The sequence below is a fragment of the Lineus longissimus genome, chromosome 2 (assembly GCF_910592395.1).
Source record: "Lineus longissimus chromosome 2, tnLinLong1.2, whole genome shotgun sequence".
Classification (NCBI taxonomy): domain Eukaryota; kingdom Metazoa; phylum Nemertea; class Pilidiophora; order Heteronemertea; family Lineidae; genus Lineus; species Lineus longissimus.
In genome coordinates this window covers 12,179,728-12,200,659 of record NC_088309.1, presented here as the reverse complement: position 1 = coordinate 12,200,659, position 20,932 = coordinate 12,179,728, and the positions used below count along the sequence as shown (strand labels likewise).

General features: G+C 40.2%; 2 protein-coding genes across 4 annotated transcripts; one reads left to right on the top strand and one right to left on the bottom strand.

Moving 5' to 3' along the window:
- Positions 1-760: 760 nt before the first annotated feature.
- LOC135482639 (activating signal cointegrator 1-like) lies at positions 761-16,867 on the bottom strand. 3 transcript variants are annotated; one of them, XM_064762865.1, is made up of 12 exons: positions 16,692-16,867; positions 15,018-15,177; positions 13,602-13,736; positions 12,668-12,779; positions 12,098-12,216; positions 9,259-9,473; positions 8,518-8,854; positions 7,902-8,092; positions 7,321-7,442; positions 6,839-6,936; positions 5,858-5,954; positions 761-5,392 (listed from the first exon to the last, which is right to left on the bottom strand). In XM_064762865.1, exons 1-12 carry the CDS (start codon positions 16,865-16,867, stop codon positions 5,325-5,327), a joined length of 1,830 nt encoding a protein of 609 aa, XP_064618935.1. In that variant the 3' UTR covers positions 761-5,324. The 3 variants fall into 3 exon arrangements, with proteins under 3 accessions (XP_064618935.1, XP_064618937.1, XP_064618936.1); XM_064762867.1 differs by having other exon boundaries at positions 16,650-16,747; XM_064762866.1 differs by lacking the exon at positions 16,692-16,867 and adding an exon at positions 15,671-15,866.
- LOC135482640 (PCNA-associated factor-like) lies at positions 16,840-20,564 on the top strand. The gene is made up of 4 exons (XM_064762869.1): positions 16,840-16,983; positions 17,993-18,076; positions 18,612-18,798; positions 19,493-20,564. The coding sequence occupies exons 1-4, from the start codon at positions 16,947-16,949 to the stop codon at positions 19,578-19,580; spliced, it is 396 nt and encodes a 131-aa protein (XP_064618939.1). The 5' UTR covers positions 16,840-16,946; the 3' UTR covers positions 19,581-20,564.
- Positions 20,565-20,932: the final 368 nt, after the last annotated feature.

Sequence of the window (20,932 nt, the reverse complement as noted above, 5' to 3'; positions counted from 1 at the left end):
ACAGTGTCACAACTGATCACTGTGGTGGTTGACCAACCTATGTTATGGAGACAGTGTCACAACCGATTACTGTGGTGGTTGACCAACCTATGCTACTGGAGACAGTGTCACAACCGATCACTGTGGTGGTTGACCAACCTATGTTATGGAGACAGTGTCACAATCGATCACTGTGGTGGTTGACCAACCTATGTTATGGAGACAGTGTCACAATCGATCACTGTGGTGGTTGACCAACCTATGTTATGGAGACAGTGTCACAATCGATCACTGTGGTGGTTGACCAACCTATGTTATGGAGACAGTGTCACAATCGATCACTGTGGTGGTTGACCAACCTATGGTACTGGAGACAATGTCACAACCGATCACTGTGTGGTGGTTTCAGGAAAAAACCGTTCGGAGAAAGACTTGAAAAACACACAGTTAACCTTTTTTGAATATTTGAAATAAAAGAAGGCACAAAAAGTCCAGTAGGTACCGAGATGAGCCATTTCAGCTCATATGGATTCAGTGGCGTCCAATACCAGCAATGACAGTAGGACCGCCTCATCACACTATTATCACGGAGTAGTGTGACTTATCCACACTGCTGGAGTTTTTGAATTGTGTTGCTGATTTTTTATCATCGCTGGTTTGAAATAATTTTGAAATGTCCCCAGTAATGCAAACTGGTCTTCATCGAAGGAGTTGAAAGAAAAATTTTGAAAAGAGAAGTTTAACAATATACGGTACCTGTTCATTCAATATTTTATCATGATCATGTTATATACAGACATAGAACATACTCACTGTACAAACTAGACAGAAAAGAAACAAAAGAATGCGCATACTATTCTATTCTGTCAACGTTTTGAAATCTTGATTTATCAAAATGTCCTCAAGAGAAGAGAATATCATTCTTAATAATTTGTTTGGGTCAAGCTGTCAATCGAAGATATGTAATCTCGCTTTATATATCTTAAATGTGTTATTCTTACGTTATACATGTCAAGCGGATCCAAGTTTGCCAATTGTAACAGCCACAATTCATAAATATCATTTCTGGCTTGTAACTTATTTCTAGCTGGTGATAAAGAAAGCCTGTGAATAAATGTTAGGCCATATCGCAATAGTATGGCGGGCGAAGTATTACCTTTGCATAGAAAACGTGTTATCAAGTGGAAAAAAATTATTGAACATAAAAAAAATTATTGACCACAAAAGTTTTAAGATCAAATAAAGCAACATTTGATTGACAATTAAGTAAGACTAACATGTGGACACGCCTTCTGCAGTCCCTCTCATTACCATATCTTGCTAGGTCACAGTGACGGCCAAAATTTTGCATAATTACTAATTTCTCTGCTGTTGAAATTGCAGAGAATGTTAGATTTGATACCTGTTTACCTTAGGTCTTTGTTGTTTTTCATATGTTATTATCAATAAATGCAGAAATTAACCAATATTCTATAGTTAGATGTAGTTTTGCACGAGTGCCACGGCGGCTCGTAACTTTGAGCGAGCTGTTCGCATTAGTGCTCTAGGCAAAGAATAGAGCAAAGCATCATCATGGACATATTTCCAGATGCCTTCCAAACCCAGTTTTTCACTTCAATGCGACATTCTGAGCAGAAACAAGGTTTCTTGTTACCACGTCCCGGTAGAAAAGATGACGAGAATCTTTCGAATGTCATGCAAATTGTGATTGAGGAAGAAACTCGGCCTCTGTTTGGACAATCTCCGGAAAGCAACGAACGGTAATCGGGAGCATAACCAGGTTAAACAATTCACGACAGAGTCAAGCCAAAAGGTTTCAAAATTTCACCACAAAATCACCCAAAACTCTGCCAAAAGGCAGAATTTGCTGAAATAACTCCTGTCAGACATGCCAATTACAAGACTTCAATGTGGCCCTAAATCTGGAAATAATTCCAAAATAATTTAGCCAGACAAAACAAAATTTTGAATAATTGGTTTATTCTATATGTCACCAGGCATCACAGACCAACAGCCAATACAATGATATGCAATATTGCAAAACCTGCAATTGAGCTCAAACAGTTATGACCAACACCAGAAGTATCTAAGCTTGCCTTATGTATTTGCCAATACAACAAGCTGTTTCAAACAACTTGTTTGACTGTGCTGTCCTTTGGCTTCCAATGCAGAACATTACAGGAATGGAGATGAGAGAGGAAGGAGATATGTAGGTGGGAGGCTGGACAGAGCCTAGAGTGGATGGTGTGAGAGAAGGAGGGGTAGGGATACAAGTAGACACACACAAGGAGCAAGAATACAAACAGAAGATCAGAACATATCAATTGAGAAGCCCGGATAGCAGACATTTTCATATTTAGATCAACAGAAAATGAAAGACACCGAAATTTTAATCTTAACAGTGCGTCCAATTAGATTTAGAATAAGGAGAATTTACAGAACCTTAATCTGAGCATCCTTAAGTTCTACTTTCCACATTACAAACATAAATGTACAGCAATGCTCACAAGTCAGAATCAGATTATGTTAGTGAAATATAACAAGCAGAAAATCACTGCCATGATCCATATTTGACTTAAGACTCTGGCACCAAAAAAACAGAAGCTATGGAGATGAGGTAAACGCAGAAAAAGCTGCTATTAAGGATGTCTTGATGTCACTGACCCACACGGTATACTTTGTTGTAGGTGCAACAATAGCAGAAGTGAAGTTTGGCAGTGATGCCAGGGAGGGGTGAAGGGCATTGAGCCCAAATTACAACAAAGCATGACTTCTAATCTCGATGAATATGCCTACAAAGAGAGTTACTTTGCTTTTCCTCAGCGTGTAGACAGACACAATTGCAGAACTTCGTCCTTGTGGGATTTTTGTGAAACTGCAGTCTTCTTTTATAAAAGCAATTTCTTGGAAGTATTTCACATGCGGAATCCTAATACAGGGCCAAAAACAAGACAGATACTATTATCATTCTCTCTTAGTCTACTCTAAAATGAAGAACACAATACATATACATGCTGGCATCCCCTCATTACCAACAATGCAAGGCCTGCAGTTTCAAAACAGTTTTTTCAAATGATCTTTTAACGTAAGATGACAATCACATTTTACGCTCCAATAACTGTTTACTTTTCCTAATCAGAAACAATACTTTACCAATCTCAATACCCTCACCAATGAAAATGTCTGTGGTCCCTGTTTTCCGCGTTTTTAGATCTATCTAAAATTACTGTTGCATGGTTGTCAAAATGCTAAATTAAAAGTATACTAAAGTAGCAATTTCAGAAAATCGTATAACTAACTGGCTGCGAGTATTTTCGGATTTACAATAACCCAACAACCTGCTTGCAATTCGCACCAGTGTCAAATAGAGAAGATTGTCATAATTGGAGTCTTACTCTTCTGTTCACTCACCAATAGAGTGATGGCATTGACTACAATTGCTTTGATCCAGAGCATCACTTATTGATTGTTTCTTCTTTGTTCATAATGTTTGCTGTAAATCCAATGTAACTAGGAGTCATTCCCCCACACTCGTTCAAGTCCTCAAATAGATGAGGTCTACTAGCTTTGGTGGAAAGATAAATAGAATATTCGAGAGAAAACTGATGGTCCACAAATACAACACTGTAAGTCATTTCGGACAAGAAATGAAAAATACATAAGAAAATTTTTTTTCACAAAAAATAATGGAAGCTGTTATTGACACGACGGTCGTGCCCCGAATGATTATTGTTAGCACTGCGGACCCGACTGTCGTTTCCGCAATGCAGGCTCCCTTCATTGCGGAAACGACGACGTCGTGCCAACAAGAACGAAATTTGGTGTTGCGTACCCGACCGTGCGTGAATATAAAACATGGACCGGAACAACCTGAATACGGCTTACCGACCGTCGTGCAAGCAGCGATGAAACTTAGTATTGCGGACCCGACTGTACCGTGGCACGGCCGTCGTGGCTGCAAGTCTTACCCTGCATCACTGCGGACACGACGGTCGGGTAATGTTCTTACAGATTATGGCGCTGTAGACACGACGGTCGTGACACGACGGTCGTGTCAATAGTCACTTCGAAAAATAATTGACTTAACAGACCAGGGGGGCTGCTCTCAATTCTATGCATACAGCATCCTTGAACCAGAGCCTTTTACCGGGACCCTCCAGTGGGTAAAACAATCCCAATTTGTAGGCAGGATACTGCTATACGTGCGCAAAGACAACCCCTCACACTGGTACACACTTTCTGCCCACAACTTGAGTGTAGGGGATATGAATGAACTTTTGTAACCTGACTTTGACAATAAGGGGCCTATGGCAGGTGGCCGGTAACTTTTAAAGTATGCTCCAAGGCCTACTACAGGGCTTGACTAAAAGATAGGGCCTCTTTGCCCAGGCCAGCATGTATCACCTTTTGCCGACAGAAAAAACACCCCCAGTCATTCAGTTTTGTACAAGGATGCTCTACACATGTCATCGAGTGTGACTCTCTGGGGTTTACAACGAACTAAACAGAAGCTTAAAAGTAACTGAGTGGTGGCCTATGACATTCAGTCATCGGCAAACAAAGCTGAGGCCATGGATCCAATCAAGGCAAATCATGGAATCATTCTGGCAACACTAAGTAATCGGGTGTCCAGGGCAATGGCGACTGACTGATTAAATGGTGAGTGAGATGACAAAAAGGCCCACTGCCTCTTCAACATCTTACCCTTCAAGTCTGGACTTATGCAATTCTCAAACATCAGAATCAGATCACGCCATCAAGAGCAAAATAATGGCAGACCCATGTAGCTTGACAGTCCTTCTCAAGACAGCAGGAGTTCAGCACACTGGGCACCCACTGCAGAAACTCATGAAAAAGTAACAAACAGCAATATGGCACCAAATTAATCAACCCTTTCCATCTCAAATAGCATTAACCAGGTTTCTGGTTCTCAAATAGATCATACCACCCAACCAAAACATAGCCAGTACCTCAGCAGAAGCAGAGCATGCTCACTGAGGAATTCCTCATGGTTTCCTGACGCAAGTTGAGTTAGTTGCACTTAATCCAAGTTAGCCAGAATTCTGGCATGTCTTATAAGAATTTTAACTTGTTGAGACAGGTAAATGTTCCTACATAACAATCATGAATATCATTATTATAATAACTACCATTGATTAGGTAAAGGATGAGAATGAAAGGGTTGATCAAAAACATAAGCATTATTTTGTCTTTCAAACAAAACTATCTTTCATTGTTTGAGCCATGCGCAAAACAACTCAAATGAGGCAAAAAAACTTTGACCTGGCGTTTTGGACTCTTTATCATAAGAAATGAAGCAGATCTGAGCAGTTATTTGATTGTCGTTAAAATGGCGAATCCACTCTTCTTGCTCCTTTCTTGGCAGCTTGGTGAAAATGGGATTCTAGTTTATCTGAAAGAAAGAGAAGAATTACTAAAGAAGAGAACATAATAGATTCCTGATTGAAGCTATTTTGATGCCTTTCACAGTGTTGATATCGCTCATCGTCAACGTCTACATCCCTAAAATGACGTCATTTCGTTAATGACGTCATATGCATGATTTTGACGGCATTTGGGCCGGTACTGCATTATTGGGAACAGTATCTGATAAATATATTTCAGTGAATTATGTTAGCTGATCACATGAGTTTTGTTCCAAAAGATTTTGTATTTTCAATTTCTAATCAATTTGTCAACACCGATGGCATGGCGGCAATGGAGGTACTGGAAATCATTTGTTGACTCCTTTTATAATATAGGTGACTGCACTCGTAGTGAACAAACAATTTAGTATAAAAGAAAGCATGCATATGGGCAGCAAGTGATTATTTAAATCCTTTACGTGTTCAAATTTTACAGGTCATGCCATACTTACACAATTTATGCTTTCCTTTCATTGGAAATTTCACAACCAGCTCATGTGGGTCTTGGCAGATGAAAACAAATGGTGAGGCAGACTCGCCATGAGGAAACTGTAATGGATTAAAAATTACAAGTGACGATAATGTCCGACGGTGTTTACATGTAACCATTCAATGATTATACCCTGCAGGTACCCATGGTCGCACTTTGTGTCACTCACCCTGATAGACTAATAATACGAATATCACTGTAGTCGAGGACATCACAATGCCATAGTGATTTCCCAAGCTCTGAGCAGCATGGTGCCAATGCATCAATTGGCACAAAGACGATCTCTGCACAGAGAGCTCACACTTGGAATTTTAATTGTGGAAGCCTTATATTACTGCTAATTCTTAATTTTTCAATTTTTTTGTGGAATGCGGTGGTGGAAGATTCTACTGTGACGTGGAAGGTGACTTGGCAGCCAAAAGCTTGGTAGTAATGGGGATAATTACTCTGTTGGTTCTTCAGCAGAACAAGACTGTTCATAACACGACTGTTCATAACAAGACTGTTCATAACAAGACTGTTCATAACAAGACTGTTCATAACACGCCTGTTCATATGATGACATTTGGTATGAAGTTGACACAACAAATGCAATACTGCTGATCCCCAACTTCAGGAAAATGGTCGATCGATAGTCAATTCAACAACTACATAACAATATATACACTGTTCAAGAATACCCCAATGGAGGTGAAATTAACAAAACTTTGCGGCTAGAACTTGCTAGATGGTGCTGCTGATCCTTTTGTGGCACTCATTCAAAAGATACTTTTTTTACAGATTTACGTGAACTTGATTCTTTTTTTGAGAGGCAGAATCGGTGTCTCAAAATGGATGAAATACGATAAATAGGAAGTTTGGAATATCTGTAATTGCTAAAAAAACCATTATACATCCTAGTATTGTTGGTATCTTGAGTGATATAACCCAACTTGACACTTACTTGTTTGTCATAATCTTCTTGTGCAAGACAGTCAGACACTTCAACACAACCAAGGAGACACCCTACTGGGTAGTGGTCAGGGAAATTTATACTTCTGTCTGGAAAGAAACAAATGGAAAAGTTTGTTGTGGGTCACTCAATGGTCAAGAGTCGCCAGGTCATATTCATAACAATGTTTAGTTCTTGTAGAGCGCTGCTAAAAGTGCTTTTGAGATACCATTATTACCCGGTCCCCCACAAAAATCAATTCATGTCCATTTCATCTTTATGATTTGGGAGGTTTCTTTGGGAAGAACAAAAACACAAGAAAATTTCAAATCAAACGAATATTAGATTTTGCCAACAACTGCAGAATATCGAATTGTTTACCGTCAACTAAAAAATGAACAAATTTGCCAGGAAACTTTTGGTGCCAGGAAAACTAGTGAACTTCAATCCAAGCTTCTTCCTTTCTTTTTGCAAAGACTTGCAATTTTACTTACTTTTATAGATAGCTCTATACTGGTTTTCAACTTGGTCAATATCTGTTTGTAAAGGTGTTTTAGCGGTTGCAGCTATCCATAAGCGGCCTCTATGACTAGTATACCATGTCCGCCCTTCATGCCTAGAAAACAGACATGCATTCAACACCTAGATGACGACTTTCAAATAGAATCACTCAACAGTTGTTTTAGTTTGCGACTGAATTTGGCGTGACCTTTGTACATGTCGGTGGATCCGAGATCATCTGGCGAGGCAGTGAAGTCCGACAATGGCTTAGCGTTTTTATTCTCAACACTTGGTTGGACATTTAAATAGAAGGTCCTCACTCATGTCAACAAGGTTTTTGCGAGTCATGTGACGACTGCATCATAAAGATCCACACACTTGGTCAGCAGCCTTGTCAACAGACTATTGTAATAATTATTTTCTTCAACCCCACTTTAACTCTTCAACATGATTAAAAGCAATACTAAAGCAATGCCCTTGTATCTTTTCCTTTTTTATGATTTTCAAATATCTGGAGCAATGTTTTTTTACACATAACCCACTATGACTGTGAAATAAGACAGAAATGACTCACTTTTTGATTCCCGCTACAAGTAAAGAAGCCCAAGGTTGGTGCATGCTCATGCACATGCCTTCATCTGACATCTCTTGCAGCTGTCGGTCTTGGATTCTCAGATTCTTCCTTTCATTGGAAACTGCACTGGATGATGAACTGCCTTGGGACACAGCTTTACTAAAAGGCTGCTTTAATCCCGTCTCAACAAACTGAGAAAAGAGAACATGTTGTCTTTAATAAACGTGAGTGTTAAATTCCAAGGACACAATAAATAGTATCCTCGTTTTTAATAAACATGAGTGTTAAATTCCAAGGATACCACAAATAGTATTCTGAAGTCAAAGGAGAAAGTCAAACACACCTAAGACAAGTACATTGTCATTATGAAAAGGTGTAGATGATCACTTAGCTTCTGTATTAAGCAAGACCCCACCTTTATTCAGGCTTGTGGTAAATAATATTTCATATTTCATATTTTAATCTAAAAGATTTCAGGATGGAGTGACATAGTTTTGCTCAAGACAATTCTGATATTGATACCAACTGCCTGCACTGCATAATATCAGTAACTACTGTACCCCACACATCATCTGGAATCAATACATGTAACTAAGATACAATAAGAATAACAAACCTGTGGTGGTTCTTGCACAATTCCCGGGTTCACCAAATCACCAAAATCTTCTGGCCGGAATGCATTAGTGTCATTTTTTGGCTTCACGCCATAGAAGACCTCCTGTACGACCGAGTCCTCTTTATCATACATATTAGCACCACTATCCTCTGCATCTATCACACGCCTACCCGCAAAGTCAAAGGTTATTTTTCTGTCCCTCCTTGATCCGTGTCTGACTGACCGCAATTCCTCCTCCCTTTGCTTCAGCTTCTTCCGTTCATCTTTATTGAGCCATTGATTGCCATCAGTAGTAAAATAATCCGATTCATCATCGATCACCTGAGTTCGCCGCACACTGAAACACATGATGTTAAAATGTCAAACACTTTTTGGGGGATTTGCCAATCTTGCACTTGTTAACTGTCAAGGTGTTTTTTAATCAGTTTTTTTTAGTGAACATATTATTAGATTGCGGCATAAAGTGCAAGCCTTGGATTCACTGTGTGTGCCAGTCTGTGTTGACACCTGGGTATATGAGAAGTAAGACTAATTGGTTAGAAGTGTAAACTGATGTTAGTTTCTCTATCAGCTCAGGGTGCAAAGGCCACAATTACACACACCAGCCACAAGCCACCGCCACAAACACCAAACCCGGACATGCCAAAGATGGAAAGACCCCAAACACTGTCGTGCCAAACGATGGGAAGAATGATTACGTGGCTTAACTGGCGAAGTACATTTGTCTCTCTGAACGCTCACCTGGTTCTATCATACTCCAGTAAACGTTCCTTCTGCTCCACAGCACGATCAAATCCAGATTTAAGTTTGGCCGACGCATGCGGTAGTAAATGTCTATCTTGTTTCATTATAGCACCATTTTCATCTGTCATGCCTTTCCTCATCAAATCCTGCCGTAAACGTTCACTCTTTTTAGAGCCTCTTGCCAGAATTTCTTGCTCTTCCTTGTTGCATACCTGGACAATTGACATCGAGAGTATGGTAAGAAAAGTGTGCTCCCATCTTTCCAAACATCAGGGATTTCCAAGTACAGTAGAACCCCTCTATTAAAGACACCCTCGGAACTGACAAGTGTGGCATTAATAAAGATGTGTCCTGATAAGAGAGGTCAATTTGAATGGAAACAACCAATTTGGGACCAAAACTAGTGTCCTTAATAGTGAGGTTCTACCGTACGATAATGAAACGGCCAGGGGCCATTGTGCTCACCGTATAGATATTTGGTGCTTTGTAATTCATCCAGATTAAGACACATTGTACATGTATAGTATATAGGTCAAACCAAAGTCGGTATGACATGTGATGTATCGTTGCTTGGAGTAAGTACCATAAGAATATCATCAAAAACAAGTCAATAATAAACGAGATATTGCACTTTTTACCTATTTTAGTTTTGGCCTCCTGGTGGCCGAGTTGAGTACCAGATCAGATCGAAATTCGGTGTCCGAGGTTACATGACGTAGGGAGTCATGTGTATCAAATTTCAAGTTCAAAGCTTTAGTGGTTAAGAAACGTGCCATAGTTACAATCTAACGACAAATTTACGCCATTTGACCTCTGTGACCTTGAAAAGCAGGTCAGATCAAAAACTCATATGATATGTGATGTATCCTTGCTAGGAGAACCTACCATAAAAATGTTATTGAAAACGAATCACTAAAAATAAGCAAGATATTGCACTTCTTACTTTTTCCATTATGGCCCCCTGGTGGCCGAATAAAGAATCAGATCAAGCCAAAATTTGGCATCAGAGGTTATCTGATGTAGGGGGTTATATGCACCAAGTTTCAAGTTCATAGCTTTACTGGTTAAGAAACGTGCCATAGTTTACACTCTAACGGCCAATTTACGCCATATGACCTCTGTGACCTTGAAAAGTAGGTCAAATTGAAAACCCGTAAGATATGTGATGTATTCTTCCTAAGGGTACCTACCATAAAAATTTTATCGAAAACAAGTCACTTATAAGCGAGATATCACACTTTTTAGATTTCCACTTTTGGCCCCCTGGTGGCAAAGTTGAGAATCAGATCAAACTGAAATTCAGCACCAGAGGCTATGTGATATAGGGGGTTATATGTACCAAGTTTCAAGTTCATAGCTTTAGTGGATAAGAAACGTGCCATAGTTTACACTCTAACGGCCAATTTACGCCATATGACCTCTGTGACCTTGAAAAGTAGGTCAAATTGAAAACCCGTAAGATATGTGATGTATTCTTCCTAAGGGTACCTACCATAAACATTTTATCGAAAACAAGTCACTTATAAGCGAGATATCACACTTTTTAGATTTCCACTTTTGGCCCCCTGGTGGCAAAGTTGAGAATCAGATCAAACTGAAATTCAGCACCAGAGGCTATGTGATATAGGGGGTTATATGTACCAAGTTTCAAGTTCATAGCTTTAGTGGATAAGAAACGTGCCATAGTTTACACTCTAACGGCCAATTTACGCCATATGACCTCTGTGACCTTGAAAAGTAGGTCAAATTGAAAACCCGTAAGATATGTGATGTATTCTTCCTAAGGGTACCTACCATAAAAATTTTATCGAAAACAAGTCACTTATAAGCGAGATATCACACTTTTTTGATTTCCACTTTTGGCCCCCTGGTGGCAAAGTTGAGAATCAGATCAAACTGAAATTCAGCACCAGAGGCTATGTGATATAGGGGGTTATATGTACTAAGTTTCAAGTTCATAGCTTTAGTGGTTAAGAAACGTGCCATAGTTTACACTCTAACGGCCAATTTACGCCATATGACCTCTGTGACCTTGAAAAGTAGGTCAAATTAAAAACCCGTATGATATAAGATGTATATTTGCTATGAGTACCTACAACAAAAGTTTCATCGAAAACAAGTCACTAATAAGCGAGATATCACACTTTTTAGATATCCACATTTGGCCCCCTGGTGGCCAAGTAGAGAATCAGATCGGACAGAAATTTAGTGTCACGGGTCATCTGACCTAGGGGGTCATGTGTACAAAGTTTTAAGTTCAAAGGCCTAGCGGTTAAGAAACGTGCCACTGTTTTTGAACTAGGATACGACGGACGACGACGACGACGACGACGACGACGACGACGACGACGACGACGACGACGACGACGACGACGACGACGACGACGACGACGACGACGACGACGACGACGACGACGACGACGACGGACGACGACGGACGACGGACACTGCGGTATTGTATAGACTCCCCTACGGTGAGCCAAAAAACAGCCAGACAGCAAGCTGAAACAGGGGCACTAGAAAACTGTCGGGCTACTGTCCCTTGCAGCTTGGTTCAAAAAGAACAAGGATTTTCACTTCCCTCATTTCTCACAACTTTCCCACCACACATGGCAAACACAATTTATCCCATAATGTGATTGTGAGTTCATGAGTTCAGGGATGTTGTGCGCCCTATCACTACAATAGAGACCTTCAGCAACAGGCTGATTTAAGGAGAAGTTTAGCAAACAGTTGGAAAACCCTCAAACTGTTTGCTAAACAAAGATTTATTTGCAATTATTTTTTGGGCAATAGTTTGATACATGCGATCATATAAAATGGACAAAAAACTTACCAGAGTTGAACAAAAAACACATGGTCCCGAACCTTCTTGATCACAGACAATTCTACCACATTTCATGCAGTTGCCAACAAGTCTATGTTTGGAAGCTTGGCACTGGCATATATGACGTCCTGTAATAAATAATGATACAATACAATGAACTGTGAAATGTTCGCAAAGCTAACAGTTGGTGATTGCTCATGACATTTCCAATTTGCTAAATTCCACATCTGCAGCTGAAATTTATTGGTTCAATTTGCTAATAGTAAATTCCACATCTGCAGCTAAAACTTATTGTTAATGCATTAATAGAGTGGTGTCATTTCTATAGGGGAAATTTGTGTGAGTTTTAAGAACCGATACGGCATGGTACTTCATACATGAGAAGGTGTTTTCTTAACAGACTACCGTAGAAAAATCAAGACTCCACTTTCATGGTGCTGTAAACTGAAATTTTCGCAAGCGTTTTAAAATTGCATTTTTTGTGAATGCACCATCAAATGTAAACAAAGAAACAAGTCAGTTGAACTCGATCTTTTATTTTCCATTTAGCCTACTGATATATTCAAGAATTATACAAACCTGGTAATTTCACAATAGCAGTATCCTGCCCCTCTTTACTGTACAGGGCGACATATTTCTGTTTCTTTTTATTGGAAGTGTCTTTCAGGGGTGGTTCATCAACTGAAGTACTCTGAAATACAACAAGAAGATTCAAATAATTATTTACATATTGGAGAAAAAAAAGAACCAGGTCAAAATTACATTGAAGTCAGGTCGACAGCTATCATCTGAAGGCACATACACCAAAACAACTACTTTTTGATCAATTTCTAATATTATTTTGTACCTCTTACATGTTATTTTGTATCTCTTGCATGTCACATTCAACCATAAATGTAATTACTCAAGAATGTCAACAAATTCATTATTGTTCAAGTTGCAAAATGCCAATGACCTTTCATTCGATTCACATCAGAGTTAATTGCAATCCTGTAGGCTCTCCAGGCCTTGTAATGAGAGCTTCTTGCATCATTCATATCACCAAGCTAGAAGAACAAACACCTACCTTGCTTCATTTCATTATGACACAGACAGGCTGTCACCCTTGTACACCACAAAACTAATGCAAGACATAATTCTTTCAATCTAATATCCCCACATCATCCAGGGTTCTAGCCCAACCTTTTACATGTGCTGGTCCGCATGTGTACTGTCACAATTTCTTTCTTATCACTTTATCATAATCTAAGGCAGTACAGTTTTACACTTCTAAATTTCAAACTGTACGTAATACTGGTACTTGGATTAGAAATGCTGTTTTTTTTATTTCTTATTGATGGATAGTGCTGTTTTTGGAGATTTTCTCGAAACCAATGTCCAAGACGGCGCATCACTGGACCAGGCTGAGCACAGTGTGGGAATATGATTGTTGTGACTAGTAAAAAAAACATGGCTAGAACCATATCACCATTGAACAAAAAATTGGGATTAGATTTCACATGGCTTCACTTACATTCACACCCACACCATTTATTCCAACACCTTGGTCTTCTTGCCGTACACTATGTCCTTTTGATTTCTTCTTGGATTTCGATTTATCAGGGTTGTGGTGGAACAACACTTCTTGATCAGTCTTTTTGTTGTAAGCCTGTTAGTGTAAAATGAAAACAGTACACGATTATAAAACTCAAGTGTAATCAACTGAGTCAATGGATAAGATAATACATCTATACTATAATGCGCGTTGTGGCCGCTAAATAGGAGGCGATTTTTGTTTCAAAATTGGGCCTCGAAAATGCGTCGAATTCTTGCAACTTTTGGTTTCGTAGGTGTGGATCATAAGTAAGAGTGTCACTGAGGGTGTCATACGTCGAATATCTTCGTGGTTTTAGAACAAATAACAACTTTTCAGAGAGCACGTCGACTGGAGAGCTCCGCTCATTCTCAAAAGCATGCACAAACTTCACCCATATTCTCCCTGCCACATCAGTATTAGCTTCCAGCACGTATGTAGTGCTATACAACCTGGTCCATGGTGCAGGGTATTAGCAGGGAGATTAATGATTAGCCTGTTCTATTTTAGTTCTATTCGAGAAACACTGACCTGAGTGATAAGGCAAATTCTGCAGAGTGGCCTACCGAAACATGTAGTCAGGGTATCAATAAACAGTTATGCCAGGATGGACAAAATATGTACAGTGGCCAGCGCTTGCTCTTTGTTTTATTCTTTACTGACTGATGTTGTCAGTTTGAAATGCGTTCTGCATCTCTCCATGCGCCTGGCTTTGGTCCGACAGTGGCATTGGGTACGGGAGTGGGTAGGTGATATGCCTAATATGTGAGGGCCTTATTTGGAACAGGACCTGCTGTCACTGGTCTCAACGCATTGTGCAAAATAGCGTACTCCAATCAATCTATTGGGGGTTGCATGTAGATAGCAGCAATAAGTCCCTAAATGCAGTTTATTTCGTGTTTAACCTTTAATAAAACTTCAGTAACGTTAGAAATTTAATGTAGCTCAATCATCATGCCCATCAACTAATGTATATTACATTTCAACTTTGCCCGCTCCATGGGTATATGCTAGTGTAGATTAATGCTCAAAGATTAACATCACATTCTGTCATTAATAGGACACTGAATTTGATGCCAAAGTGTGATTGACCGATTCCAAGCCGGAAAACTTCCTCAAGTACTTAATTGGGTGGGAGAGTGACATTCCCCAGCAATGAACAATTTCATCTCCCAACATTGTACACAACGGGCCCTTCAAACACAATATCATATCAGACATTAGTATCAGACATTTTATCGGGTCCTGATGATCTTTCATACTTCAGAACTCAGAGAGCAGTGGGCTGACAATACACAACACTGGCAACAGATTTCCAACTTTGTACAGCAACACAAAATTAAGTTAATATCTTACTGTAAAGTTATCTGGCACATGACCATCAATCGGTCTTGAACGTGCTTTCCATCTTCTCAAGAGTTCATCTATGAATCTTCGATTTCTTGGTTTGGTGCCATCCAACAATTCACACATATACTCCTCCAGGTCCTGCTTGTTTCCTATGGCCAAGATGTAACTGAAAGAAGATGTCATTGAGCATTATACAACATAGCAGAGCGGAAAGTGATCGAAAATGTCAAGTCAAAGGCTGCAATAAATTTAACATTCAACAAGACATTGCACCATCAGTGATTTGTCACTGTCAGTCAGACCTGGAGCTGTTGGTTGATAGGGTAACAGATGATGTGCAAATAGAGCCACATGTAGCATTGAAAGCTTGGGCTAATGAAGCACAGAGCTTCTAACCAGATGGCAACTTCTGTATGCCAAGTTGATGATTTCACCATAACTTCAATGCTAGTCAGATAGAGTGGAGAGGGCGCTTCATCACACACACCATTGAGGGAATGTTACTGCTGGAACACTTTGTTTGCTATTTTCTGACGCATTCAAAACTGCCCTCCATACCACAATTTTAACAACTGTACAACAAATTTACAAAATGTAGGCCCAGTCATCAGTGAATAGGCACAATTTGTTTGGGCACTGTCCTGAGTCACGTGTTTCACCTGGAATAAAGGCTGCTTTTTCTGACATGTTCTGACTCAGAGTGTGCGTAATTGATTTGTTCGAGGAGCTTCTCATCCATTCATGCATTAGGGTAGCCCCTCTTCTCAGGGATTTGTTCAAGATTTTGAGCAGAGGGGAGAGGGAATCTGAACCCCCTGAACTGCAAATTTGAGTGTGTCCTTTTGTAGTTTTGAGTGAGGACAGTCTCCTAATGTATGATAACACCAATGAATGAGGACAATGTCTCCCATGGCTACTGTCCTCCCTGTAGGGGCACCACCTGGGGACATCCACTTTAGTTAAAACCGAGGTCAGTCTCATCCATGTTAGGAGGTCCTTCCATCCTGAAGTGAAGACACCCATCTGGCATCTCCAATATAAGAGTGAGGAGACTGTCTCCAAGGAGTCCGTGCTCTGGTCCTCCATGCAGGGGCACCACCTTGGGACACCCAATAGCCCCTAACATCAGTAACAGACTTCTTCAAAAATCGTCCAGCGCCATCCTCGTCATAAGATCCATGCACTTGATTGGGAACAACGTTTACGAAGACGTCGCGTCTCGTCACGTTACAGTAATGTAAAATGCATGGTGACGTGACGACGGCCAACACTACGTCATGTAAACGTTGTTCCCAATCAACTGCATGAATCTATACTATATAGCCATGGACCAAAAAATGACAAGATCTTCATTCAATGAAATTGAAAGTAACATCCTGGCACTGGGATTGGAAATTTTGCATATGGTTACTGCTTCATAAATACTTATATTCACGCCGTCCTATTTCATAGCAGGTTGGGGTAGTTGTGCAACACCATCATGAACATAGGCATGCGCGCATGTATGTATGTAGCCTATGTATGTATGTATGTACGTAGCCTCAGTTCGCGGTCGCCCGGTGCCGGTACCAAATCCCTGAAAAGAAGTGTCATTCTGAGGGAAAATAAATAGCGAGATGCGACAAAAGACTTCTTTACGTGGGCAGTTCGCAACCAATAGCATTTCGAATGTCATCTTACTTCGCAATGTCATCGTTGGCATCAAAATCGAGCAATTTTGACAACTCAGCACAAATCCAGTCGACCATGGACGCTGACATGTTGCCGTCTTCCAGTGACGGAACGACCCGAACTACCTTCGGGTGATTTCGGACGGCTTGCGGGAAAATTAACGCGGGAAGAGTGCGTGTTGTCATTCATTCACCAAAAGTTCAGTCTCTGAGTTTCGTACTTACAGTTGCGGTACACACTCTCGATAATAGATAAGAGAACAAGATGGTTAGAACAAAATCAGATAATACTGCACGGAAAGGTTTGTTTGTTTCATTGTTTATCTGTTTCAACGTCCAAAATTCGTTTTCCCACCAGCATCATGCCATCATCATGCATGTCGATGTCGACTCTTACATCAATGTATATTGTATACTTTACATGTACTGCTATATTTTACTTGTAGTGTACGTGCTAGGACTAATGATAATGATGCACATGCTTAGCAACATGGACAATGAATTATATTGAATAGGCTTAGGCCTTTTCGAACAAGACGAATCAACACCAAAACAAATAAAATGCGCACACTCAGATTTGCCAGAACACGTCAGAAGGCCTAAGCCAACTTCAGACAATGCATTTCACCTTTTATTAGTTTTAATTGAACAAAGCAAAAGGCTTTTATGATTGATGGCATTCTCCAAAGTCTGCTTGCCTTACTTAGCCTTGGGCCTACTCCCTTGCTTGTCTTTGTCGAAATCTGCGCACACTCGGAACACATCAGAAGGCCTAAGTAAGCCGACTTCAGACAATGCCATACCACGTCACTAGTGTCAGACGGCCGGGCACTGTGAGTGTCCCTTTGCTTAGGTTGGGTATCGACAATTTTTCATCATGATTCTGTCATGGAATGCAATTCACCTGGAACACGAACAAGTCATGACTCCCCAGTTACTAAATGCATCACCAACTGCAGCGATTTAGCCGTTAGGGGGGACGGCGCTGACCAATCAACCCGCTTCCGCATTCACCTACCCCAAAAACAATTTTGGTTTCTATAGGTTTCCAATACAGCTGCAACTAGGCACAAGGCAGTTTCACAACTTACTGTATACCGTACCGGTAGAGTACACAGTCCAGTGATGTGAGATCATCCTTGTCCTGATTGTCCAAACCCAATGAATAAGAAAGGCACAAAAAACTTTTTAAAACTTGACATAAAAAATTCATGTATTTGTAGACATCCCCATCCGCCGATCTTTTGAGAACAGTACATATTTCACAATAACCTAGCCAGCACCACTTTGATTTAATAAATTCCATTTCAGCTGTAGCAGCAAAAGCACCTAGAAAGGCCCTTGTCACACCTTCCCCACGGGCGGGTTTATCATCTCCAAAGGGACGATCATCAGGTAAGCACATGCAATGCTATGATATTTTTTTGTCAGAAGAACTAATCTTTTCTTCAGAATAAAACCTAGTGTTCTTCTTGGGAATTCCTGTCATGCCTTGTGTCCTCACTCACTGAAGTAATGGGGGGAGACTGGCCTCCTTACAGTACTTAGCCCTGGTAGGCAACCCTGTCTTGGAGAGAAAATTCCGAAATCGAACTGGCTGGTCAGGGCTCATCAGTTGGGAAATGGCAAGCAGACGAAGAGCTGGAAACTGCAAAATAAAGCAAGACTGAAGATGGATCGCACTGGCCATACTGGCGTCTAACCGGGTGTGCACTCAACAATAGCCACCCACAGCTAATTTGAAGTATGAATGAAAGGCGTAACAATTTCAGTTGTGAACAAGACTGTCCGAAATGTTTCTGCTTGTTCGAAGAGGGAATTCAACTGTAAACATTTGTAATTTGTTGACTGCTCAATCAATGGTTAGACACAGATCTGCAGGTTAAGATTGTGACTAAGTGTGTATGACTAAAGAAAATATTCCTTTCAGGGTCGAGTAAAAATCGTTGGGCAGGTGGTAACCCAGCCGTGAAGAGAGAGGTACCAGACTGGCAGAAACCAATAACCGGCTTCTTCTCACCAAGTAAAAAAGATAAAGAGAATTCCACCCCAGAAGACGAAGAAAATGACATCGTAGAAGTAGGACAAAGCAGTAATGATATTGAGGAAAGTGAAACGTAAGTACCGACTGCTGAGGCAGGTCAGGCTCAAGTATGCAGTCTATGAGCAGTTCCTTGAAACCCCAGAGTACCTACCTATCTATGGAGATTGGAGCTTTTACAGTGTGAGACGCACTTTGAGACCATGAATGTTTTGACCATTGGTAGATCGAGATGTCCTGATGTACTGTACCCCCAGTTATATGGCACGGCTTAACCCGCCGGCCATGGAGAAATTCCTTTATGGCTGAATGGTTTGGGCGTTGTCTCCGGTGTGAGAAGTTGAGTGTGGTAAAAACTCGGATGGGTGACCAGCACGTATAACACACCTGACACTGATTTTCAAGTCAAGTGTCAAATGTCCAAGTGGACATACATGTAGGCCGAAGGCAGTGAGAAACCTGATGAGTGTTAAGATTTCAAGTGTAGTGTACAGTAGACTGACAAGTGCTGTCCTTAATAGAGAGGTGTACTGATTAGAGAGGTCAAATTGTGTTGAAACAAACAATTTGGGACTAAAACTAGTGTCCTTAATAGAGAGATGTCTGCAAAGGGAGGTTCCGATCACTGTATAAACTATTAAACAGCAGCAAACGCAGCATGAAGTCATCCCGCCGATTGAAAATATGATATGATCAATCAAAGTCTGTAGACCGTGCTTGGTAACTTGGGTGTTTTCTGCAGTTTTTAACCTCATTATTTACAATTTCAGCCCCAGCGCACAATCCAGTGGCTCATCAGAAACAAGCAGCAAAAGCAACAGTAAAGATGACTTAATGGATAGTGATGATGACGAGTGATTCGTTACCTTTTAAATAGACCTGTTAAAATTCAGGAGAAACTTGTGGTGCTGTTGACCTACATTCTGTTCTGTGTTTAGAATGTTTACGTACACATTTTGAGGCAAAATGTTTGTTTTGGAGTGTGCTGCATTCATCCCCAAAGCTTCGGAGATAAGCAGCGCCTGTCAAAAGCAATATTAAGTCCGAAAATATGTACGTATACATTCTACACACACTCTATGTATTAGTCTAGCTGCGCCAAGTAGCCTTGGCCTGCAGAACAAATGCAAGAGAGAGAAATTATTGGCATAAATCTAGCCAAAATGTGTCATCAAAAACCAAAAATTGCTACCATCTTCAATGACTCATCAAATTGAATTGAAAGGTCTTTGTGAGTATGTATGGACATGACAGATGATAACTGTAAAACAGGGAATGCTGATATAAATTTTGCAAAAGTTATGAAGACTATGTTGGATTTTTATACGATCTTTGCCCACACTGCATCCTGCAATGTTGGCTCTGAGTGTATCTCGGGATAAGATGGTGACGTTGAGTCCAGATAGTGAGATAATAATGTGCATCTAAATTATTTCAAATATCGAACTATCCTGCACGCAGGGAATAAAAAAAAGGGGAAGACTGTCTGAACTCTAGGCTCTGAGAGGGAACATTTTCACTACTTGAACTGTGAAAATGGGCAGAATTTCAAGAGAAAGCTTCTTGTGGAGTTTGTCAATTTTTAAATTGCCAAATATGACAGTGAAATTTCTGTATTCTTTGCTGCCACTTCATAGCCAAATTTGGTCCTCTTGAAGGTTAGAGTTGTTTGATTTGAACAGTGTATTATCATCACTTGTGCACAAATACTCGAAAATGTGATGCATGAGACATTGCATTCAATTTTCATGAGCTACCCTGCCACACTAAAATTGTTTTTATTTTGGGGACATTTCATTTTCACCTCTATTGTAAATACACACTCTTTCATCATATTTTATCGTGGAATTATTTTTTGTTTGCAATAAAATGTGTACAAAATAAATATATGTTTTGTAATGATCTGTTTTTCCACCCTTGATGTAAATACTCTCATAGTGGTCCAATGCAAGAAAACCAAATTAAATTCTTTGCAGAGCTGCTGAATAGAGTTAGGGGAAAAGGGTTGTCTTCTGCCTAGATTTACAGCAATACATGACGAGGTACATGTATTGCTTGTTTTATTGTCTGGGATTGAGGGCCATGGCTTGACACACCTTCATATGCTAACAAATATTATGTTGGAGAAAATGTCTTGATTGCGTAAGGTATATTCAGGTTCTCACAGTTGTCTTAAAATGTAAATGCTGGTTGTGACAATCCTCCTCGAG

Excerpts from the sequence above, each read along its gene's own strand:
- LOC135482639 (XM_064762865.1), bottom strand. The coding sequence starts at position 16,867 with ATGACAACACGCACTCTTCCCGCGTTAATTTTCCCGCAAGCCGTCCGA. Across the intron at positions 8,855-9,258 it reads CTGGAGTATGATAGAACCAG|TGTGCGGCGAACTCAGGTGA; the intron begins GTGAGCGTTCAG and ends CATGTGTTTCAG. Across the intron at positions 6,937-7,320 it reads GTATAGAGCTATCTATAAAA|ACAGAAGTATAAATTTCCCT; the intron begins GTAAGTAAAATT and ends GTTTCTTTCCAG.
- LOC135482640 (XM_064762869.1), top strand. The coding sequence starts at position 16,947 with ATGGTTAGAACAAAATCAGATAATACTGCACGGAAAG. Across the intron at positions 16,984-17,992 it reads AGATAATACTGCACGGAAAG|CTGTAGCAGCAAAAGCACCT; the intron begins GTTTGTTTGTTT and ends ATTCCATTTCAG. Across the intron at positions 18,077-18,611 it reads TCCAAAGGGACGATCATCAG|GGTCGAGTAAAAATCGTTGG; the intron begins GTAAGCACATGC and ends TATTCCTTTCAG.